The 18,087-nt window shown below is 57.2% G+C and overlaps 1 protein-coding gene across 1 annotated transcript in view; it reads left to right on the forward strand.

The window, feature by feature from the left end:
• The window catches only part of SORCS2 (sortilin related VPS10 domain containing receptor 2), a 506,368-nt gene that overhangs the window by 420,000 nt on the left and 68,281 nt on the right, over positions 1–18,087 (forward strand). The window contains exons 5-8 of the mRNA XM_068975604.1: positions 7,608–7,681; positions 12,532–12,596; positions 15,478–15,596; positions 17,947–18,036. Coding sequence (XP_068831705.1) covers positions 7,608–7,681; positions 12,532–12,596; positions 15,478–15,596; positions 17,947–18,036 — 348 coding nt within the window. The remainder of the gene's footprint in view (positions 1–7,607; positions 7,682–12,531; positions 12,597–15,477; positions 15,597–17,946; positions 18,037–18,087) is intronic.

Genomic DNA, 18,087 nt, shown 5'->3' on the forward strand with positions numbered 1-18,087 from the left:
GACAAAAGGGCTGAGGAGGAGGCTGGCCCCGGGGAGAGTCACTCAGCCCCGAGAAATTGTGCATTTGGGCAGTCGGAGAACAGGAGTCATGGTACCTGTCTCTCTCCTCCTGTCCTCAGTCTCCTGTGAGCTGAACCCCCTAGAAGCCAGGGAGAAGGGGTCTGGGGATGCCGCCTACACAGGCCAGCTCCCAGGGTTGGAAAAGGGTGGGAAAGGCAGAGCCTGGGTCTGGAGCAGATGGAAGCTATCTGGGTCAGAAGCTTCCTTGGGTGCTCCCAGACCTGCCTGGGACTCACCATTCCACACTCTTCCAGATTCCAGTGACTCTCTTTCCCAGCACGGGTCACAATGCCCGATTAAATATTTGTGTCATTATTTGATTATTGTCTATACTTTACACACACACTTGAGGTCAGCTCTTTGGGGGGGGGGGGGGGAGGGCTATGCCTGGCCATTTCTTTCACAGTTTTATCTCATGTTCCTGGCTGGAAATATGGAATGAAGGATAGAAGGAAGGGGGATGGATGAGTGGATGAATGGGTGGATGGATGGGAGGATGAATGGATAGATGGGTGGGTGTGGGGGTAGATGGAAGGTGGATGGATATAAGGATGGATGCATGGGGTGGATGGATGGTGGGTGGGTGGGTGGATAGATCGATGGGAGGATGGATAAGTGGATGGATGGAAGGATGGATGCATGGGGTGGATGGATGGTGGGTGGGTAGATGGATCAGTGGGTGGATGGGCGGCTAGATGGCTGGGGGTGTGGGTAGATGGAAGGTATGGATAGGTGGATGGATGGAAGAATGAATGCATAGGGGTGGATGGATGATGGGTGGGTGGATGGATGGGTGGATGGATGGGTGGATGGGAGGGTGGATGGTGGATGGATGGATGGGTGGATGCGTGGGGGTGGATGGATGATGGGTGGGTGGGTGGATGGGTGGGTGGGTGGATGGATAGGTGGGTGGGAGGGTGGATGGTGGATGGATGGATGGGTGGATGCGTGGGGGTGGGTGGATGGATAGGTGGGTGGGAGGGTGGATGGTGGATGGATGGATGGGTGGATGCGTGGGGGTGGATGGATGATGTAGATGGATCGATGGCAGTTTAATGAATGAATTTCTACCAGTAGGGACCACCATGGTCAGGGACCTCCAAATGAAACTTCCTGCCTGGCCTGAGCCATGGCTGTCTACAGGAGCTGGCCTCCTTGCTGGTCCTCAAGTTAGTGTGTCTGCTTTGACCTGGAATACATCACACCCACTCACACACCACTGGCCAAAGCAAGTCTTGTGTCAAGACCTGGTCCTCACTGACTGACTGAAGTTCAGGATGTCCCTGAAATTCCCTGGCCTGGCGGGCTGCCTCTGCTCCAGGTGCTCTCCTTTGGGACAGCATGTGCTTTGGGGTATTAATAGCACTACTTAGCTTTCCATGTGATTAGACTAAAGCACAATCACAGAGACTTATTTTCCTGCAGAAATCCACTGCGTTGCAATTGCTCTTTAATTTATGGTGCCCTGAAAAATTAATGGAGCTGAAATCTCAGTTATTTTCTTTGGTTCTTTTTTTGTGACTATCAGGAAAGAAAAAGGGGAGAAGACAGGCTGCGTTGTGGTTGTAAAGGGAATGAGGAATTTGAGGACATCAATAACAGTGACAGTAGGGCTTTCAGCTTTTTAGGCTTCATGGTTTAGGAAGCTCGCTAACTCCCCAGAAGCCAGATGGGGTGGGTGGACAGCGTCGACTTTGATGCCCACAGACCCGGTGTGTCAGGCAGTGTCTGCTGCTCTAGAGCTGAGTAGCACACAGCCCCAGAGCGCCTCGGCTCCGGGCAGCAAGCATTCTTTCTCATTCCCAGGTCTCTGAGTCAGCGGGCGTCCTGGCAGGCTTGGCTGGGACTGCCTAGCCGTGGCTCCTGGGCAGGGTTTGGGTCTCTAGTTCTGGAATCAGTGGTTACTTGCGGACATGCTAGTCTCGTGGCAGAGGCGCAGAGGAGACCACACGGGGACCTTCATGGGTCTGCTTATACCTGGAAAACATCACATCCCCTTCCACGGGCAAAGCAAGTCACGTGCCAAAGGCACGTGGACCGCAGGCTGGACATCAATTACCGGCTCACAGGGGCTGACAGATGTCTGCAAAACCAAATGCCTTCCTCTGCTTCCTCCCCGTCCCTCCCTGCTCAGATGCCTGCCCCCTCCTCTAGGAGACAGACCCTCTTCCCCTGCTCAGACTGCCCTAACTCCCTATTTCTAGTTCCCTCCTTTACTGTGTCACTGAGGCTACCCTATTTGGATCCTGGACAGGCTCCCTGGGTGAGATCCAAAGGCAGGGGTTTTTCTTTCCAGGCTCAGCAAATTGCATCAGGCTCCTGGGATCAAAAGGATGTCAGAGCCGGACAGCCTGGCCCCCATGTCAGCTCGCTAGGGACCCCTGGTATGACACTGATCAGTCTGTTTCCTTCCGCTCGAGCCTCAGACCCGCTCGCAGACAGAGCCCTGGGCACTTAACCTCTAAGACATCAGTAGACCCACTCTTATGTTTTATCCTGCTTCCTGTCAAGAGCCTCCTCGCTTCCCAGCACTGTGAGAAATTGGCCTGAGCATGAGAGTGCCTTCCAGAAACTTCAGTTCAGTTCAGTTCAGTCGCTCAGTCGCGTCCGACTCTTTGCAACCCCATGGACTGCAGCACACCAGGCCTCCCTGTCCATCACCAACTCCCGGAGCTTGTTCAAACTCACCGTTCATTGAGTTGGTGATGCCATCCAACCATCTCATCCTCTGTTGTCCCCTTCTCCCATCTTCAATCTTTCCCAGCATCAGGGTCTTTTCAAATGAGTCAGCTCTTCACATCAGGTGGCCAAAGTATTGGAGTTTCAGCTTCAACATCAGTCCTTCCAGTGAATATTCAGGACTGATTTCCTTTAGGATTGACAACTTAGTAGAGGAGAAAAGACACCTTGGCCAATCAGGGAAGCCTGCCTGGAGAAAGGGGGTTGAACAGGGGCTTAGAGAATGCGTCAGGATGTAAGTTTACTTTTTAATAGAACTTCCGAGCAACAGAGATAATTGCACAAGAAAAGAAAGGAAAATGAGCCCCAGTAATCCTCCAGGGGTTGGTGGTGGGGCAGACAAGAGCTCTCCTAAGAAGGGATGAGGGGATCTGTGGTCAGGAGAACAGCTTTGCAAGCAGTGAGAATCTCGCAGCTCTGAGTGTGTTCGTTTTCGCTCCGACCTTTGTGTCTGATGGGGCTCAGGCAGGAAAGAGACCTCACTTTGGATATTTTAAGTAGAAGAAGGATTTAGGATTTAGGGCAATTGGGTCCTCTCTAAATTGCTGGGCCTCTGGAAGGGGGCTTCAGACCAGACTCCCAAGGATCCTCCCAGAAGCCTGAGGATCTGGACCAGCAGAGGAAGGCAGAGTACCAGAAGCTCTGCTGGGGTCACCAAGATCAAGAACACGCAGCTGATGCTGGGGTCCAGGCATCTGAAGTCATCACTGCCGCAGCCCACACTGCCTGGGAACGTCCACAAAGCCCGTGATTGGCCCTGCGGCTGCCTCCACCACAAATGCCCTTCCAGCCCCCAGGACCGGAAGATGGATGCCAAGCACGTCCCCATGACCTTGCTGGCCAGCAAAACAGAGTTACCACGTGATCCAGCAAGCCCACTCCCTGGGCATATATCCAGAGCACACCATAATTTGAAAAGACACGTGTATCCCAGTGTTCACTACAGCACTGCTTGCAGGAGCCAGGACATAGAAACAGCCTGAACGTGCATCGGCAAAGGAGTGGATGACGAAGAGGCGGCCCATACGCACAGTGGAACATCCCTCAGCAGTAAGAGAGAATGTCATGATGCCATTTGCGAAAGCATGGCTGGATCTAGAGATTATCATACGAAGTAAGCCAGACAGAGAAAGACAAGTACCATACGACAGCACGCACATGTGCAATCTAAAAACAAAGGCACGGATAAATCTATTTACAAAGCAGAAATAGACCCACAGACGTAGGAAAGAAACTCACCGTTACTGAAGGAGGGAGAACACATTAGGAGGTTGGGATTATACAGACACCGCATGCGTGCGTGCAGAGTCGCTTCAGTCGTGTCCGACTCTTTGCGACCCTATAGACTGTAGCGCACCAGCTTCCTCTGTCCGTGGAATTCTCCAGGCAAGAATACTGGAGTGGTTTGCCAGGCCCATCTCCATGGGATCTTCCTTACCCAGGGATCAAGCCCACGTCTCTTACGCTTCCTGCATTGGCAGGCAGGTTCTTTACCACTAGCGCCACCTGGGAAGCCTAAGATACATACACATTGCTGCTGCTGCTGCTGCTGCTGCTGCTGCTAAGTCGCTTCAGTCGTGTCTGACTCTGTGTGACCCCATAGACGGCAGCCCATCAGGCTCCTCCATCCCTGGGATTCTCCAGGCAAGAGTACTGGAGTGGGTTGCCATTGCCTTCTCCAATGCATGAAACTGGAAAGCGCAACTGAAGTCGCTTCAGTCGTGTCTGACTCTGTGTGACCCCATAGACGGCAGCCCATCAGGCTCCTCCATCCCTGGGATTCTCCAGGCAAGAGTACTGAAGTGGGGTGCCACTGCCTTCTCCGTATATACACATTACTATATATAAAATAAATAAGAAGAAACTACGGCATAGTACAGGGAACCAGACTCGCGTTTTGAAATAACTTATGAGGAAAAGAATCTGAAAAGTAAAGAACATAGATATATAAAGCATATATAATTTATTATATGTGATTATATACATTGGGCTTCCCTGGTGGCTCAGCTGGTAACAAATCTGCCTGCAATGCGAGAGACCTGGGTTCACTTCCCTGGGTTGGGAAGATCCCCCGGAGAAGGGAAAGGGAATGTATATAAAAAAATTATATACATTATTTATAAACAAATCATATATATGTATAAGTTACTGCGCCGTACAGCTGACGCGAACATGACATTGTACATCAAAACTGTATTTCAAGAAATAGATGGCCAAGGCCGCAGGGAACTGATTCCATGGCACTCTGGCCTTCCAAACCTCGCACGGGTGCGTCTGTCTGACCCAGAAGTCTAGCTTCGAGGGAGTCTGAGCAACGCTGGATTTCAGCTTTGCAGCCTTTGCGGCATGACCAGGTACCCTACAGCAAGGGAGAAAAGGGTGCTGAGTTCCAACCATATCTCCAGCCTGCCGCTGAACGCCGGGTGGAATTGCCGCGCTTCTGAGAGTTGTGTGAGACCCCCGGCACACGTGTCCGCGAATGCACCTTCCCTCCGCCCTCCTCCCCCTGCTCCTCCTTTATTTCTCCCTCGTCCTGACTCTCGATCGGTTTCATCCTTACATCAGAGCAGCACGTGCTACGGCACACCGTTCCACTCCGTCTCTTGAAGCCTCGTCTAGAGCAAGCCCGCTCATCCCCAGGATGCTGCCAAGCAGGTTTTAGCTGTGGTAACTAGGACGTCCCTGATGTGTTTATTCTTGTGTATTCACTGGTATTGGTCTTTTACTCAGCAGAAATGTTCTATTTCTGCAGCGACTGGCTGTGCACTCTGAAATCACCTCCCACGAGAGCAAATTGGAAAGGCTTCATAAAGTTCCGGGCAGGTGTCATAAACACAGAAGCGTCGGCAGCGATGGAAATAAGCCCACCATCCATTAAGCAGGGGGTTTCATAACTTGCAGCTGGAAACTGACAGCTACCATCTCCTTTCTCATTCACTTATACTGCCTGAGGGTCTGAGCCATGCCCTCTCAATTTGCAGATGGGTAAAGCGAGACTGCCCTCAGGGAGAGGAGTCAGCCTGGGGGCGGGAGAGGGGAGGAGGGCTGTTCCAAGTGGAGGGGACAGCATGTGTGAAGGCCAAGAGGCAAGAGCGAGGAAAGCGATGGACCCAGAAAAGAGCGAGGGTTGAACACAATGGGAGCCTGTTGAGAAAGTTGCGAAAGGGCCTCTGGTTCTAAGCAGCCCAGGGCTGGGAAGCCCCGGAGGGGTAGCTGGGGAGGCGACCGGCACTGAGCGGGAGACGCACTAAGATGCAGACTCAGCCTCTTCGGGTAAGAAAACCTCGCAGACTGGGCGTTCTCTCCCTGCAGGTGAGAGCAGAGGAGAGCAGCTGAGCAACTCCAAGTTTATGGGAAAGGACCAGGCTCCCCTGGTGGCTCCATGCTAAAGAACCCACTTGCCAGTGCAGGAGCTGCAGGTTCGATCCCCGGTCGGGGAAAGATCCCACGTGCCGTGAGGACTCAGCCTGTGCAGCACACCTGTTGAGCTTGTGCTCTAGAGACCAGGAACCGAAACTACGGAGCTCACGTGCCGCAACTCCTGAAGCCCCTGCACACCGGGACCCATGCCCTGCAGCAAGAGAAGCCCCTGCAATGAGAAGCCCCCGTGTCACAACTGGACAGTGGCCTCTGCTTGCCGCACCTAAATGAAAGCCCAGGCAGCAATGGAGGCCCAGCACAGCCAAAAATAAACAAATAAAATTATTGTTCAAAATGTACCAAAAACTTAAAGACACTTGAAAAATAACTGGAGGAGTCAGTCTTTAAAAAAAAAAAAAAAAGGAACAAGTGCTCACAATTGTTGCCAGAGTCCCAGCGTGTCCATCAGACGACCATTCAGAGTGACTCTCGAGGCTCTTGGTGATGTTCACGGCAGGGACAGCTCCCTGAAGAGGGTGTCTTCTCACAAGTCCCAGAGGTTAGGAGGTTCGGAGATGCTCTCGGCAAAGAGGAAGCACTCGTGCAGGAGCTTGCTGCTTTTCTGCGGCTGTGGCAAAGACAGAAGGGACATTTTCCGCAAGTTTCTCTCCCAGGCAGCCGTGGGATCTGCAGCGGTCAGGGCCATTGTTGGCAAGAGGGCGAGGAGGTCCAGGCACCCAGATTGACAGTGTGGGTCGACCCAGGACAGATCAGGATTGAGGGACCAGGCGGGCGTGGGGTGTTGGCTCCTGTGGTCTCCGCTCCGCCCCGGGTAGCTCTGTCCAGGAGAATGGTGGGGCCGACACACCCCCCAGGGACCCCGAGTCCCACGTCAGCTCATTGCTCCACCTGGCTTCACTCACAAAACCTCAAGTTCAAAGTTGAAAGGATTAGGTCTTTCGAGTCAGTGATTGCAGACCATGAACCCTAAGTGCAGGCCCTGGGTCACTGTAGCGGTCAAGGCCCCAGCCAGCCTGCAGAATGGGCGCTGCTGTTCCAGCACTGACCGGCTCTCCCTTCCTGCTCCTCCTCCCCAGCGCCCAGCCCCCATGAGAGCTTAAGGGACGTTCAGGTCCCTCCCACGTGCCTGCACCCAGTCACACTGTGCCCAGGACCTCTGCCACACACACCCGCACCCGCCGTCTCTAGGGTCGTCTCGGCCAGCCTGGGGTCAAGAACGGCCCTGTGTGGAGTTCCCACTTGACCTGCTTCTTGGAGGCTGGTCTGCAGCCACCTAGAGCGCAGGGCCTGCCCTCCCCGCTTTCCCGCCGGGCTGAGCAAGACCCACCTCCGCGGGGCGCTCCGCGTCCAGGGCACATGGGCCTCTGGGAAGAGGCTCGCTCCTCAGTCATAACCAGACCTTCCTCTCTGCTCCTTCTGCCCTAAAGCTCTACGTGTCGTCTGACCTGGGGAGGAAGTGGACCCTTCTGCAGGAGCGAGTGACCAAAGACCACGTGTTCTGGTGAGCATGCCCCTCGGGACCCGGGGGCCCCCAGCCCTGCCCTCCTCACCCGGGGGGCCTCCAGGGCACCCTCTCTGCTCTGCTGGGTGGTGTCAGAAACGGCAGAGGGCTGGGACTCGGCGTCCCCCGGCCACGTGTGTGTTTGTTTACGTGTGAGTCTCCCTCTCTGGGCCTCCGCTTCCTCAACAATAGACGGGGACGCTAATGCCCATAACTCTGGCACAGGACCCACACTCGCAAGCCTCCTGCCCCCTCGCAGATCTGCCCTGCCCCCCTCCCCCCCTCCCCCCTCCCCTACCCGCCTCCCTCCTCCCCACCGCCCCTCCCACTGCCTCCCCTGCCCTCTCCCTCCTCCCCTCCCTCCTCCCTCCTCCCTCCTCCCCACTGCCCCTCCCATGCCCCCTTCCTCCTCCCCTCTGCCCCCTCCCTCCTCCTCTGCCCCTCCCTCCTCTCCTCTGCCTCCCTCGACTGCCTCCCCTGCCCGCTCCCTCCTCCCTTGCCCCCTCCTTCCTCCCCTCTAATTCCTCCCTCCTCCCCACTGCCCCCTCCCGCCTCCCTTGCCCCCTCCCTCCTCTTCTCTGCCTCCTCCTTCCTCCCCTCTGATTCCTCCCTCCCCCTCACTGCCCCCTCCCTCCTCGCATGTCCCCTCCCTCCCCCTGGCCTGGTCCTGACTCAGCCCCTGACTCACTGCCCAGCTGTGCAGCCCCAGCCAGCGCCCCGGCTTGGTCCCCATTTCTGTCATCTCTTGGGAGCTGATCAAAATCGGTCTGCGCAGGTAGCTCTCTGGTCTCACTGACCCAGCGAGGGCGCTCCGGTGCTCAGGAAATGCCTGTTGGATGAGAGAGCGAATGAGGCCCACAGAGGATGAGACTTGGCCGAGGTCCGCGGGCAGAGGGAGAGGGAGCCGAGCGCAGGGTTCCCGCGGCCTCTAGAGGTGCACACAGAGACAAGCTCTTTCTACCAAGGTGTGATTCCTGAGTGTGGACACGTGCGCACACACACACTCATGTTCTCTGCTTCGAATCTCATTCGGGCCACACACTAACACATGGACTCCCCGCCAGGCCACAGTCCTGTCTCCACAGGACAAACACGTGGAAGCAACTCCCTGCCCACCCCGCTGCCTCTTCAGTGCCTTTATGCCAATCAGGACCAGGAACTAGCTGGCTGACACAGGGCCTCAGGCGGCAGAAGGGAAGCCTTGGTCTCTCCGCCGGAGCAATGGCCTGTCGGTGCGCCTTCCACCACATGCCTGCCCTCGAGAGGGCCCGGGTCTTCCTCAGAAACTAGGGCACCAGTCTCAGGCCTTGTCATTCCTGTCAACACGGGCTCAGGGAAGTGGGGAGGGGTCAGGAGGTGCGGAGAGGCTGGGAGGAGGGGAGGGGTCAGGAGGTTGGAGGGATCAAGAGGAGGGAGAAGCCAGGAGGAGGGAGGAGCCACGAGGAGGGAGGGGTCATGAGGAGGGAGGAGGCCGGGAGGAGGAAGGGATCAGAAGCTGGGAGCGATGAGGAGGAGGGGTGGGGCTAGGAGGTGGGAGGGGTCAGGAGGAGGGGAGGGGCTAGGAGGTGGGAGGGGCTAGGAGGCAGGAGTTGGTCAGGAGGAGGGGAGGGGCTAGGAGGAGGGGAGGAGCTAGGAGATGGGAAGGCTTAGGAGAAGGGGAGGGGCTAGGAGGAAGGAAGGGACAGGAGAGGGAGGGGGCGGGGAGGGGGCAGTCTCTGGGCTGGAGGCCTGGGAGATTAGCAGAGCTGGCAGCTCCACTGATGCGTCCAGTCCCAGGCAGACCTCTGGAGTCACCGAGGGAAGCGGCCCACAGACACTGAAGAGTTTGTGCTCATTTGGACACATTGTTATCTCGGGCAAATCAAATGATTTCTTCCCCAAGCTTCTGTCCTTGACCTGACAGCGGGAATTGCCAAAGCCCCACGTTCTAAGGCCTTCACGTTTTGAGACACTTAAGCAAGTGAGCTCATTAGATTGACCTCCTGGGGCCATGGCTAGGGACTGGGACACCTACTGTGTTTTGGGACCGTGATGACTCTGGCTCATCACCTCCCTGCTAGTCTCTCAATGGCACTGGGACAGAATCGTGAGGGCCTCCCAGCAGCAGCCGCGTTGTGAACACTGACCATCCACCAGGTGCCGACCACAGGTCCAAGTGCATCATCTTATGAAATCCACACAACAACCCCGACTGTCTCCCCTTCATGTGACAGAGGGGGACGCGGAGAGAGGCCAGGGCAGGTGTCCTCAGTCACACCGCGCGGAAGCAGCAACCCCAGGCCACGGCTGCTTCTGCTTGTGGCCAGTGGCCATGCCCCTGGCCGCGCTGCCGAGCAATCTGCTCTCCTGCATTCCCCAGGCATTTCCAAGTTGGCCTTGGCACTCCAGCCCAGGTCCACCCATAAAGCCTCAGCCTTCCTCTTCCGTGAGCACCAGTGCCTGCCAGGTGGGGGGTGAGAGGCAGGGCCTCTGTCCTGAGGGGAGGAGAGGGGGTGACCGCTGCAGCCCTGGAGGCGGGTGGTGGGCGTCTTGAGGGTTCAGCGGAATTGTTTGCATCAGAGCTTTCCTTAGTAACTCTCAACTCCCCAGGCTCCCAGAGCTATGGGCTTTTCCAACAGCTTGCTCAGCCACAGGTCTTCTCAAGCAACTGCTGCTTCCAAACAGCAGACCGAGGGCCTTCCCCAGACACCAGCTTTGGGGACCTTGACAAACAAGAAGGTCTAGGGGGCAGCGCTTGTCCCTTCCCGCAGGGAGCCAGGCTCCATCTGAGCTGTGTAAGTGCAGAGGGTCACGTGGTCTTTCAAGACCTGCGGTCGAGGGTTTCTAGGGGCAGGGACCTCAGGCTCACCATGCCCCTAGCCTGTTGCTGGGCCTGGTGTGTGGACCCGCTGGAAAGTGGCAGGGGAGAGACTCCGGTGGAGAGAGAGGGGATGAGAGAGGGAATGAATGGATGAGATAAAGTGAGATAAATGAATGAGTGAATGAATGAGTGCATGAGAAAGTGAATGCGTGAGTGAGCCACAGGCGGGCTGTCATTATCCCATTCACAGATGACGGATGAATGAAAAGTGAGATGGATGAATGAAAAGTGAGATAGATGAATGAGTGAATGAATGAGTGCATGAGAAAGTGAATGAGTGAGTGAATGAGTGAGCGAGCCATAGGCTGGGTGTTATTACCCCATTCACAGATGACGGATGGTCAAACTAAACTTCCTCTGCTGAGCTGAGGACCCGCCAGCGCTCCTGGTAGGGAACAATGTCTGACTTTATTCAGAAAAGAGGAAAATGTCACGCAGGAGGCCTCCTTCCAAGGAGCTTACAGATGGCCTATTCAGCAAGCCTAAATCAACACTTCGCCTTGCACTCGAGACTGTCCGGAGGGTCGGCGTGATTGATGCTGGCTCCCACACTTAAACGCTCTGACTGCACTTCCCACCACCCGAGCATCTGTGGATTTCCCATGTCCAGCAGGGACCACCTGGCCCCTGGAGGAGACGAAGCACACAGGGACCCCGGCGCCAAGCCTGCTGGGCGTTGGGTTGAGAACCGAGGGGCCAGCGTGAGGCCAGGGGCTGTCCGCAGTGGGAGCTGAGTGCTCTGCGGGGACGTCTCACTGGCCTGGAAGGGCCGTGGGGATGCCTGTCCGGGGCTCTGAGTGAGTGGCGCCGCTGATGACACTCTGCTGCAGTGAGACTCGGTGCCAGATTCTCAGTCTGCCCTTCAGCAAAGTAACTGTGCTGCACCAACCAGGTCGGTGTCCGTGAGGGTCAGGTCGGTGTCCGTGAGGGTCAGCTGGTGGACACCTTTGGAACAGTCATATCGGCTGGAATGTACATTATAACACATGCAGTCAGCTCATCACACCCATGACCTCCTGGGTGTTCTCGCCTAAGAGACGGCTGAAGCAGACAGAAGGTTCTAAAGGGGGTGGACAGACAGAAGGTGACCGTCCAGTTGACATGGGGAACCAGTAAAATCTGGGAAACCCTGGACCAACCACAGCACATCATCCCGAAGTGTCCTTTCAGGTGGAAAACCTGCACTTCACCTCCTGTGTGCCGTGCTGGGTGGGCAGGGGGCAGCACTCGCCTCGCCCCCCACGGAGGACGTAGCCCCAGCCCCTGTGACGCGTCTTCCTCCCGTTCTTCTCAGCCTCGTTGAGCACTCTGCTGACACCAGCCATGGTCCCCACTGTGTCCTGTGCTGCCTGAACCCCTGGTCCAGTCGTGTCTGACTCTGCGACCCCATGGACTGTATAGGCCTTGGAATTCTCCAGGCCAGAATACTGGAGTGGGTCACCTTTCCCTTCTCCAGGGCATCTTCCCAGCCCAGGGATTGAACCCAGGTCTCCCGCATTGCGGGCGGATTCTTTACCAGCTGAGCCACCAGGGAAGCCCAAGAATACTGGAGTGGGTAGCCTAGCCCTTCTCCAGCGGATCTTCCTGACCCAGGAATCGAACCAGGGTCTCCTGCATTGCAGGCGGACTCTTTACCAACTGAGCTATCAGGGAAGCCCCCAGACTAGGGTGATGTTCCCAGGCCTCTCCTGCCTCCTAAGATCATTTCGATCACTAACACACGTGTGCACACGCACATGCATGCACACACGTACAGACATGGACGCACAGGTCTTCTCTAAACTACTGTAAACGGAAGAATGCCCAGCAAGGCAGAAGTGGAGGCTCCGTCGGCCTCCCAGGAGCAGCTGGGCTCTGGGGGAGGGCCGTGTCCTCTGAGCCTTGGACCCAGCAGGCCACGAGGCTCCCAGGGGTTCTGGCAGCAGGCAGGCCCGGGAGGAAGGGCTTGGGGGCTTCGTTTCCAAAGCCAACCTCTGCCGTTCTTTTCCAGGGCTGTGTCTGGGGTGGACGCTGACCCTGACTTGGTCCACCTGGAGGCCCAGGACCTCGGAGGAGGTAAGCGGGGAGGATTTAGGAGCCAGGCACCCTGAGTGCTCACCCCATGGCAGGCTCGGCCACCCTTGTCCTTGGCGACTGGCCCTGAACAGCTGCCCTCGCTGTGTTATGTTGTGGCATAATTTTAAATGTGGTTGTTTTCCAGCCAGGGATAAATCGAAGTCAAGAAGCTCCGCTCCAGTGGAAAAGTCTATTAAGAGGGCGATTTGTTCTGGCCCCTGAGCACTGAGTGCTTTCCCATCTCTCAGCCCCGATCCCCGCCTTGCACTTGCTGAGTGTTGAAGTGGGGCAGGGACTCTGATGGCTTCCCCTGGCTCCAGGGGGCAGGAGCCTTCCTGGCAGATGAGCCCAGGGGCCACGCCCGTTATGAGGAAGGTCCTCTGTGCTCACTGCCGACAGAACCACGGAATGTTCACAGCCAGTAGGACCTATAGGTTGTGTCTTCGCTCAACAAACACTGGCTGAGCCCCCTGTGGACCAGGCCCAGGGCTGACCCTGCTGAGGACCCACAGGTGGACAAGACACAGCCCTGCCCCTTGCCTGGCAGGACCTCCTTTGTTTCTACTGGCATTCAGACCTGGGCAGGGCCACGCTTCACCTACAGTGGGTGCCGACAAGTGCAAGCTGCTGTAGCACATGGAGGGCGGGTTCAGTGCCAGGCACCGGAGTCCTGGTTGGTGACCACAGCTCTGGAGATAGCTCCCAGCCCTCTATGTGGCAGCTAGGTGACCCTGGAAATGACCTCAGCTCCCTGCCCACAGCATCCTTCTCTGTGGAATGGGTCCCACGCGTAGTGCTCAGCCTGGGGCAGCGTGGGTCATCAAGTGAGGGGGGTCCCCTTGCCACGTCCAAGCCCTCGGCTCTTCCCTGGACGCCCCTGTCCTGTCCTGCAGGAAGCAGGGCAGCGTCACTGTTGCTTCTGCTTTGCTTCTTGAGCTCAGTCATGGGGTCTGGAGCCGGTGCAGAACCCCATCCAGCCGAGCTTGGTGGCACAGAATCCCGGCCTTTAGGACCCACTGCACTGGCCACCCCGCCTACCCTCCAGCCAGCCTGAGCTACTGACCATTCCCCAAGGTCACCCTGGCCCCCGCCATTGCCCCTGTGGGAAGGCCGGGCCCTGTCCCCGGAAGGCCCCTGGGGTGACAGTGCAGGCTGTGGACGGGAGGACGGTCACTGCTGTCTCACTGGGGCTTGTTCACGAGAGCCGAGCGCCCACCTCGCTTCTCAGCCCCGTGGTCAGAAACTTCACCTCGGCAGCCAGAGTGGTTTACGCCACAGAGATTAGCAAGGGCTGTGGGTCAGCCCTTCTCCCACTGCACAGACCGTCTGCGCCGCGAGAGGTGGCCTTTGTCTGTCTTGCTGGCAGCAGAGCTGGAGCAGGGAGGACCTGACCATCGTGACGTGAGCGAGCGAATGAGCGGACGAAGGCGTGGCCGAACGAGTGGGCGGGTGGGCGAGCGAATGAGTGAGTGGGCGACTGAGCAGACGGTCCACTGAGTCTGGCCTGGGTTCGACTCCACAGCATGCCCAGCCAGGCAAGCCCGCAACAGGATATTCAGTGTTGACCACAGGGAGTGACTGGCCTGTTTAGAGGGGAGAAGGACGCGGTTCTAGACGAATCGGGCTGTGGCACAGCCATGGCTGATTGCGAGCCTACTGTGCGCACTGTTTCAGGGGTCCCTGCCGGTGAGTTAGGGCAGGGCTTCCAGCCCCCAGCCCGACCCCCTGGCACTCTCTGTGCTGCCCAACTACCCCAGGCCGTGGGCAGGATATGCCCCCAAAGGTGCTGGTGTCTCTAAGCCCCTGGCTGGGCTCCATTTGGCCCCTGTGGTTAATTCTGCTCCTGCCCACATGTGGGAGAGTTGAGTCCCCAAGGCAGAGGCTCCAGGCAACTTCCCGGGGGCCCCCCATCCCAGAGACAGAGGGCCTGATGGAAACGGGAGTCTCCAGGCAAAGCTGGTGTTCAATTTGCTCAACCATAGATATTTCAAAAAGGATGAAAGGGTTTGCCTAAATCTAGTGGGGAAAGAACCCCTGAGTCCCTGCTCACACCCACCTGTGTGAGTGGAGAGACGTCTGGAGGGCGGGAGGGGTCCCAGCCATGACAGGCACTGTGGCCCTGGACTGTCCCTTCTCTTGGTGGCCACACGCCCGCTGGGCCCGGGGAAGGCCAGTGGCTGGGGCTTGTGTGGGGATCTCCTGCCCACACCTCTGGGGGTTGCTCTGCGGCCCCTCTCCCAGAGAGGGGGTCCAGGTGTCCAGGGAGGCACAGGTGTTGTGTCTGCAGGCAGAGGGTGCACTGGGCAGAGCGCGGACCTAGTCCTACTCACACAGCTGTGCTCTCCTGCGAGACTTTAGCCCAGGGTCAGCAAACGCTTCCCATCAAGGCCAGCTGGCAAACATTTCAGCTTGGCTGGCCGTGCGGCCTATGCTGCCCAAGACCGCCATGGTAGTGTGAAGGCGCTGTGCGTGATGCGTAAACACGCAGACATAGCTGTGTTCCATTGAGCCTTTCTTTGGGAAAAGCCTGGAGGCTGGCCGGGTGGCCCTTCGCTCAGCCTCAGTTTCTGCATCTGGAAGATGGGATCCCCCCGCCCCCCAGAGTATGGTCCTGAGGATTGAAAGAGCTCCTCACAGGAGAGCGCCGGGCACAGAGCCCCACCCCCACCCCCCCACCCCCCACTCAGCAGCAGGTGTAGTCATCTCAGGGCCAACCCTTTAAAATTCAGACCCACAAACAACATCCGCGGCGGTGGCATCGGAACACAAAGTGAGAAGGTTCAGCACTTGGTCATGTCTGGGGCTGCGTCTGACTCCGTCAGCTAGCGTCTGGGCATTTTGAGATCTGACGCCCCGCGTGGCTGCCTCTTGTCTCCTGCAGGCTTTCGCTATGTCACCTGCCGGGTCCACAACTGCTCCGATAACACACGGACGACGCCCTTCGCGGGGCCCATCGACCGCGGCTCTCTGACCGTGCAAGACGACTACATCTTCGTTAAGGTGCGCTTGCTTCCGGGCTCCTGGAAACTGGCAGGAGGTGATGTGGAATATAAGCCACTCTGGGGGAAATGGAATCACTCCAACAGGAAGCCATGAAACGGCCTTTTACCTTCAAGTGCTACTTACTTCAGCTCCGGCTGCCCCTGTGGTGAGGCGCCCGCCCCCCAGATGGCGAATGGTGCAGGGCTGCCATCCGCTCCTTCTCCCTTCTGCCCACCAGGACCCTCCCACAGCTCAGGGCCCCCAAGCCTGAGCCCATGTTGCTCCATCTGGTTCTGGTGGCTTTGAGTTGGCATGGGTTCTCTCTGGTCATTGTTCTTGGCTACTGGGCGTCAGCCGTCCACAGCCCAGGGACCAAGCCCTGCTGCCTGGCTCTCAGATCACAGTTGGGACCACCCTCCAAAACCGTGGGATCTGACTGTTCAGAGGCTCCAGGGAGCACCTGGTCATACCAGCTCTTGATCACTTCCACTGGTGAGGAACTCGCTCCTTTCAAAACAGCCCATCCCCTCCGAGACAACTCAAATCTTTGGAAATGTCATTACGGCGGTGAGATAAAGGGTTTCCGCTACTCTCATTCACCGGCCCCTGTTCTGCCCACTAGGATCCCAGGAGATCATACCACAGGCTCTGATGGAGACGGTCCCTAAGGGCACTGGCTGGGTGCTCTCTCCACCGAAGGCTCCCCCCTCTCAGAGACACTTCACCACCCCAGCAGAGTGGGCCAGCACCTCCTGTGGAGTGGGGGCTGGAACTGGCAGGGTGTGTCACAGCCGCCGTTAGGGCAGTCCGTAAGAGGCTCCTGCCGCCACCAGCCCCGACTCCCAGCCCTGCGCTCATTCTCCCTCACCCACTGCTGAGGCCCCTCGGCTTCCCATACCTTCCGTCTGTTTGCACGTGCTCTTCCCTGGGCTTGGAACGCTCATGGCCCCTTCCCCACCTCCTCTTCCAATACTCTGTCATGTACCCCCTCCTCCAGGAAGCCTTCCTTGGCTTCCGCCTACTTCAGCCCTCTGGTTGCCTCCTTGGAGTGCCCCCAGCTCTCTCTCCCTTCCTTCATTGCAGCCCAGGCCACACTGGCATCCTTTCCTGTTTACCGTAGACCCTGGAGTCTGCAGGGAGGGTGTACTCAGCACCTCCCACTGCATTTCTCAAACATCTGCTGAGTGTTGGAACAACAGTGGCATCAGCTTCTTTGACATCAGTCCCACATGGAGTGTTTTCGAAACACTTTGCTTGGTCCGCCACCACCCCAGCCTGAGACCCTGGGGGCACAGCTGTGGCTGAATGGGCTGGGCTGGTCCTTGTGCAGCAGGGGGCCCTGAGTCGGGGTGGAGGCTTGGTTAGAGGTGCTGGGAAGCCTGGCCAGGCTGAGGGTGGGCCATGCAAGGGGGCTCAGGGAGGACTGGGGTGCTACAAGGAAGCAGGGGGCACCATGATCGGGCAGCTCGGGGGCCAGGTCTAGGAGTGGGGGCTCAAGAAGCTGAGTTGCAGTGGGGTGAAGGAGCCACCCCTGTGCTCAGCCTTGGCGGTGCTCAGGCGTGATCGTGACGGCTCTCAGCTCTGTCGCAGAGGCCTGGTCTGCCGCTGGTGACTCTGTGTGCGTCAGACAGGAGAGACGCGTGCCTGGCTAGGGGCTGAGGTCAGGGGCCACAGGGCTCTGTCCAGCCCCTGGCCCAATCCGTCTCCCATCGCCTGTTTGCCCCCTTGCTCCTCTTCCCCTCTCCCTCCTCCTCACAAAGAAGCAAATGCCGCTCTTCTCCTGGCTCTCCCATTATGTCCCATGGGAGACAAGTTACTCCAGCTCTGGGCCTCACTTTGCTCATCTGTAAAATGGAAGTGACCACAGCTCGTGGAGCTGCTGGCCTTTATGCCAATGAACTGTCTTATGTCACACACGTGGCCATCCCAGGAGCTGTGCCTGTCATTCTGCTCCTCCTGCCTTGGGTTTTGGCGGCATCTTATGTGACTTGAACTTACCTTTGCCCCGGCTCTTCCCCCACTCAGCAGCTCACCAAATACTCTCACTAAGAGAAGTTCTGGGGAACAGAATTTTCTTTCCCTTGTACTGTAACTCAGATATAGGGAAGCAAAGTGCTGAAAGAGCACAAGGGAAGGAGATTAGTTCTAACTGAGGGAGGAGGAGGAAGACTTCCCAGAGGTGGGGCATTTGGTATGGGGCTCTGAAGGATGAATAGGAGTCCGTCTATTTCCAGCAAAGCACATATAAGCAACATAAAAGGGCATTTTCACCAGCTGAGACACAACGTGCAGTTCTTCATTCATGAAGACCTGTCTTGCTTAACTGGAAACCTAGCCCCTTAAAAGAGTGTTTTTCCCCTCCTGTTAGGCAACCACAACAAACCAGACCAAATACTACATCTCTTACCGCCGCAATGACTTTGTCCTGATGAAGCTGCCAAAGTATGCGTTGCCAAAGGTAAGAGTGGGTTCCCTGTTCCACCTGGCCCTGAGCTGTGTCCTGAGCCTA

Source organism: Capricornis sumatraensis, chromosome 7, assembly GCF_032405125.1.
Source record: "Capricornis sumatraensis isolate serow.1 chromosome 7, serow.2, whole genome shotgun sequence".
NCBI lineage: Eukaryota > Metazoa > Chordata > Mammalia > Artiodactyla > Bovidae > Capricornis > Capricornis sumatraensis.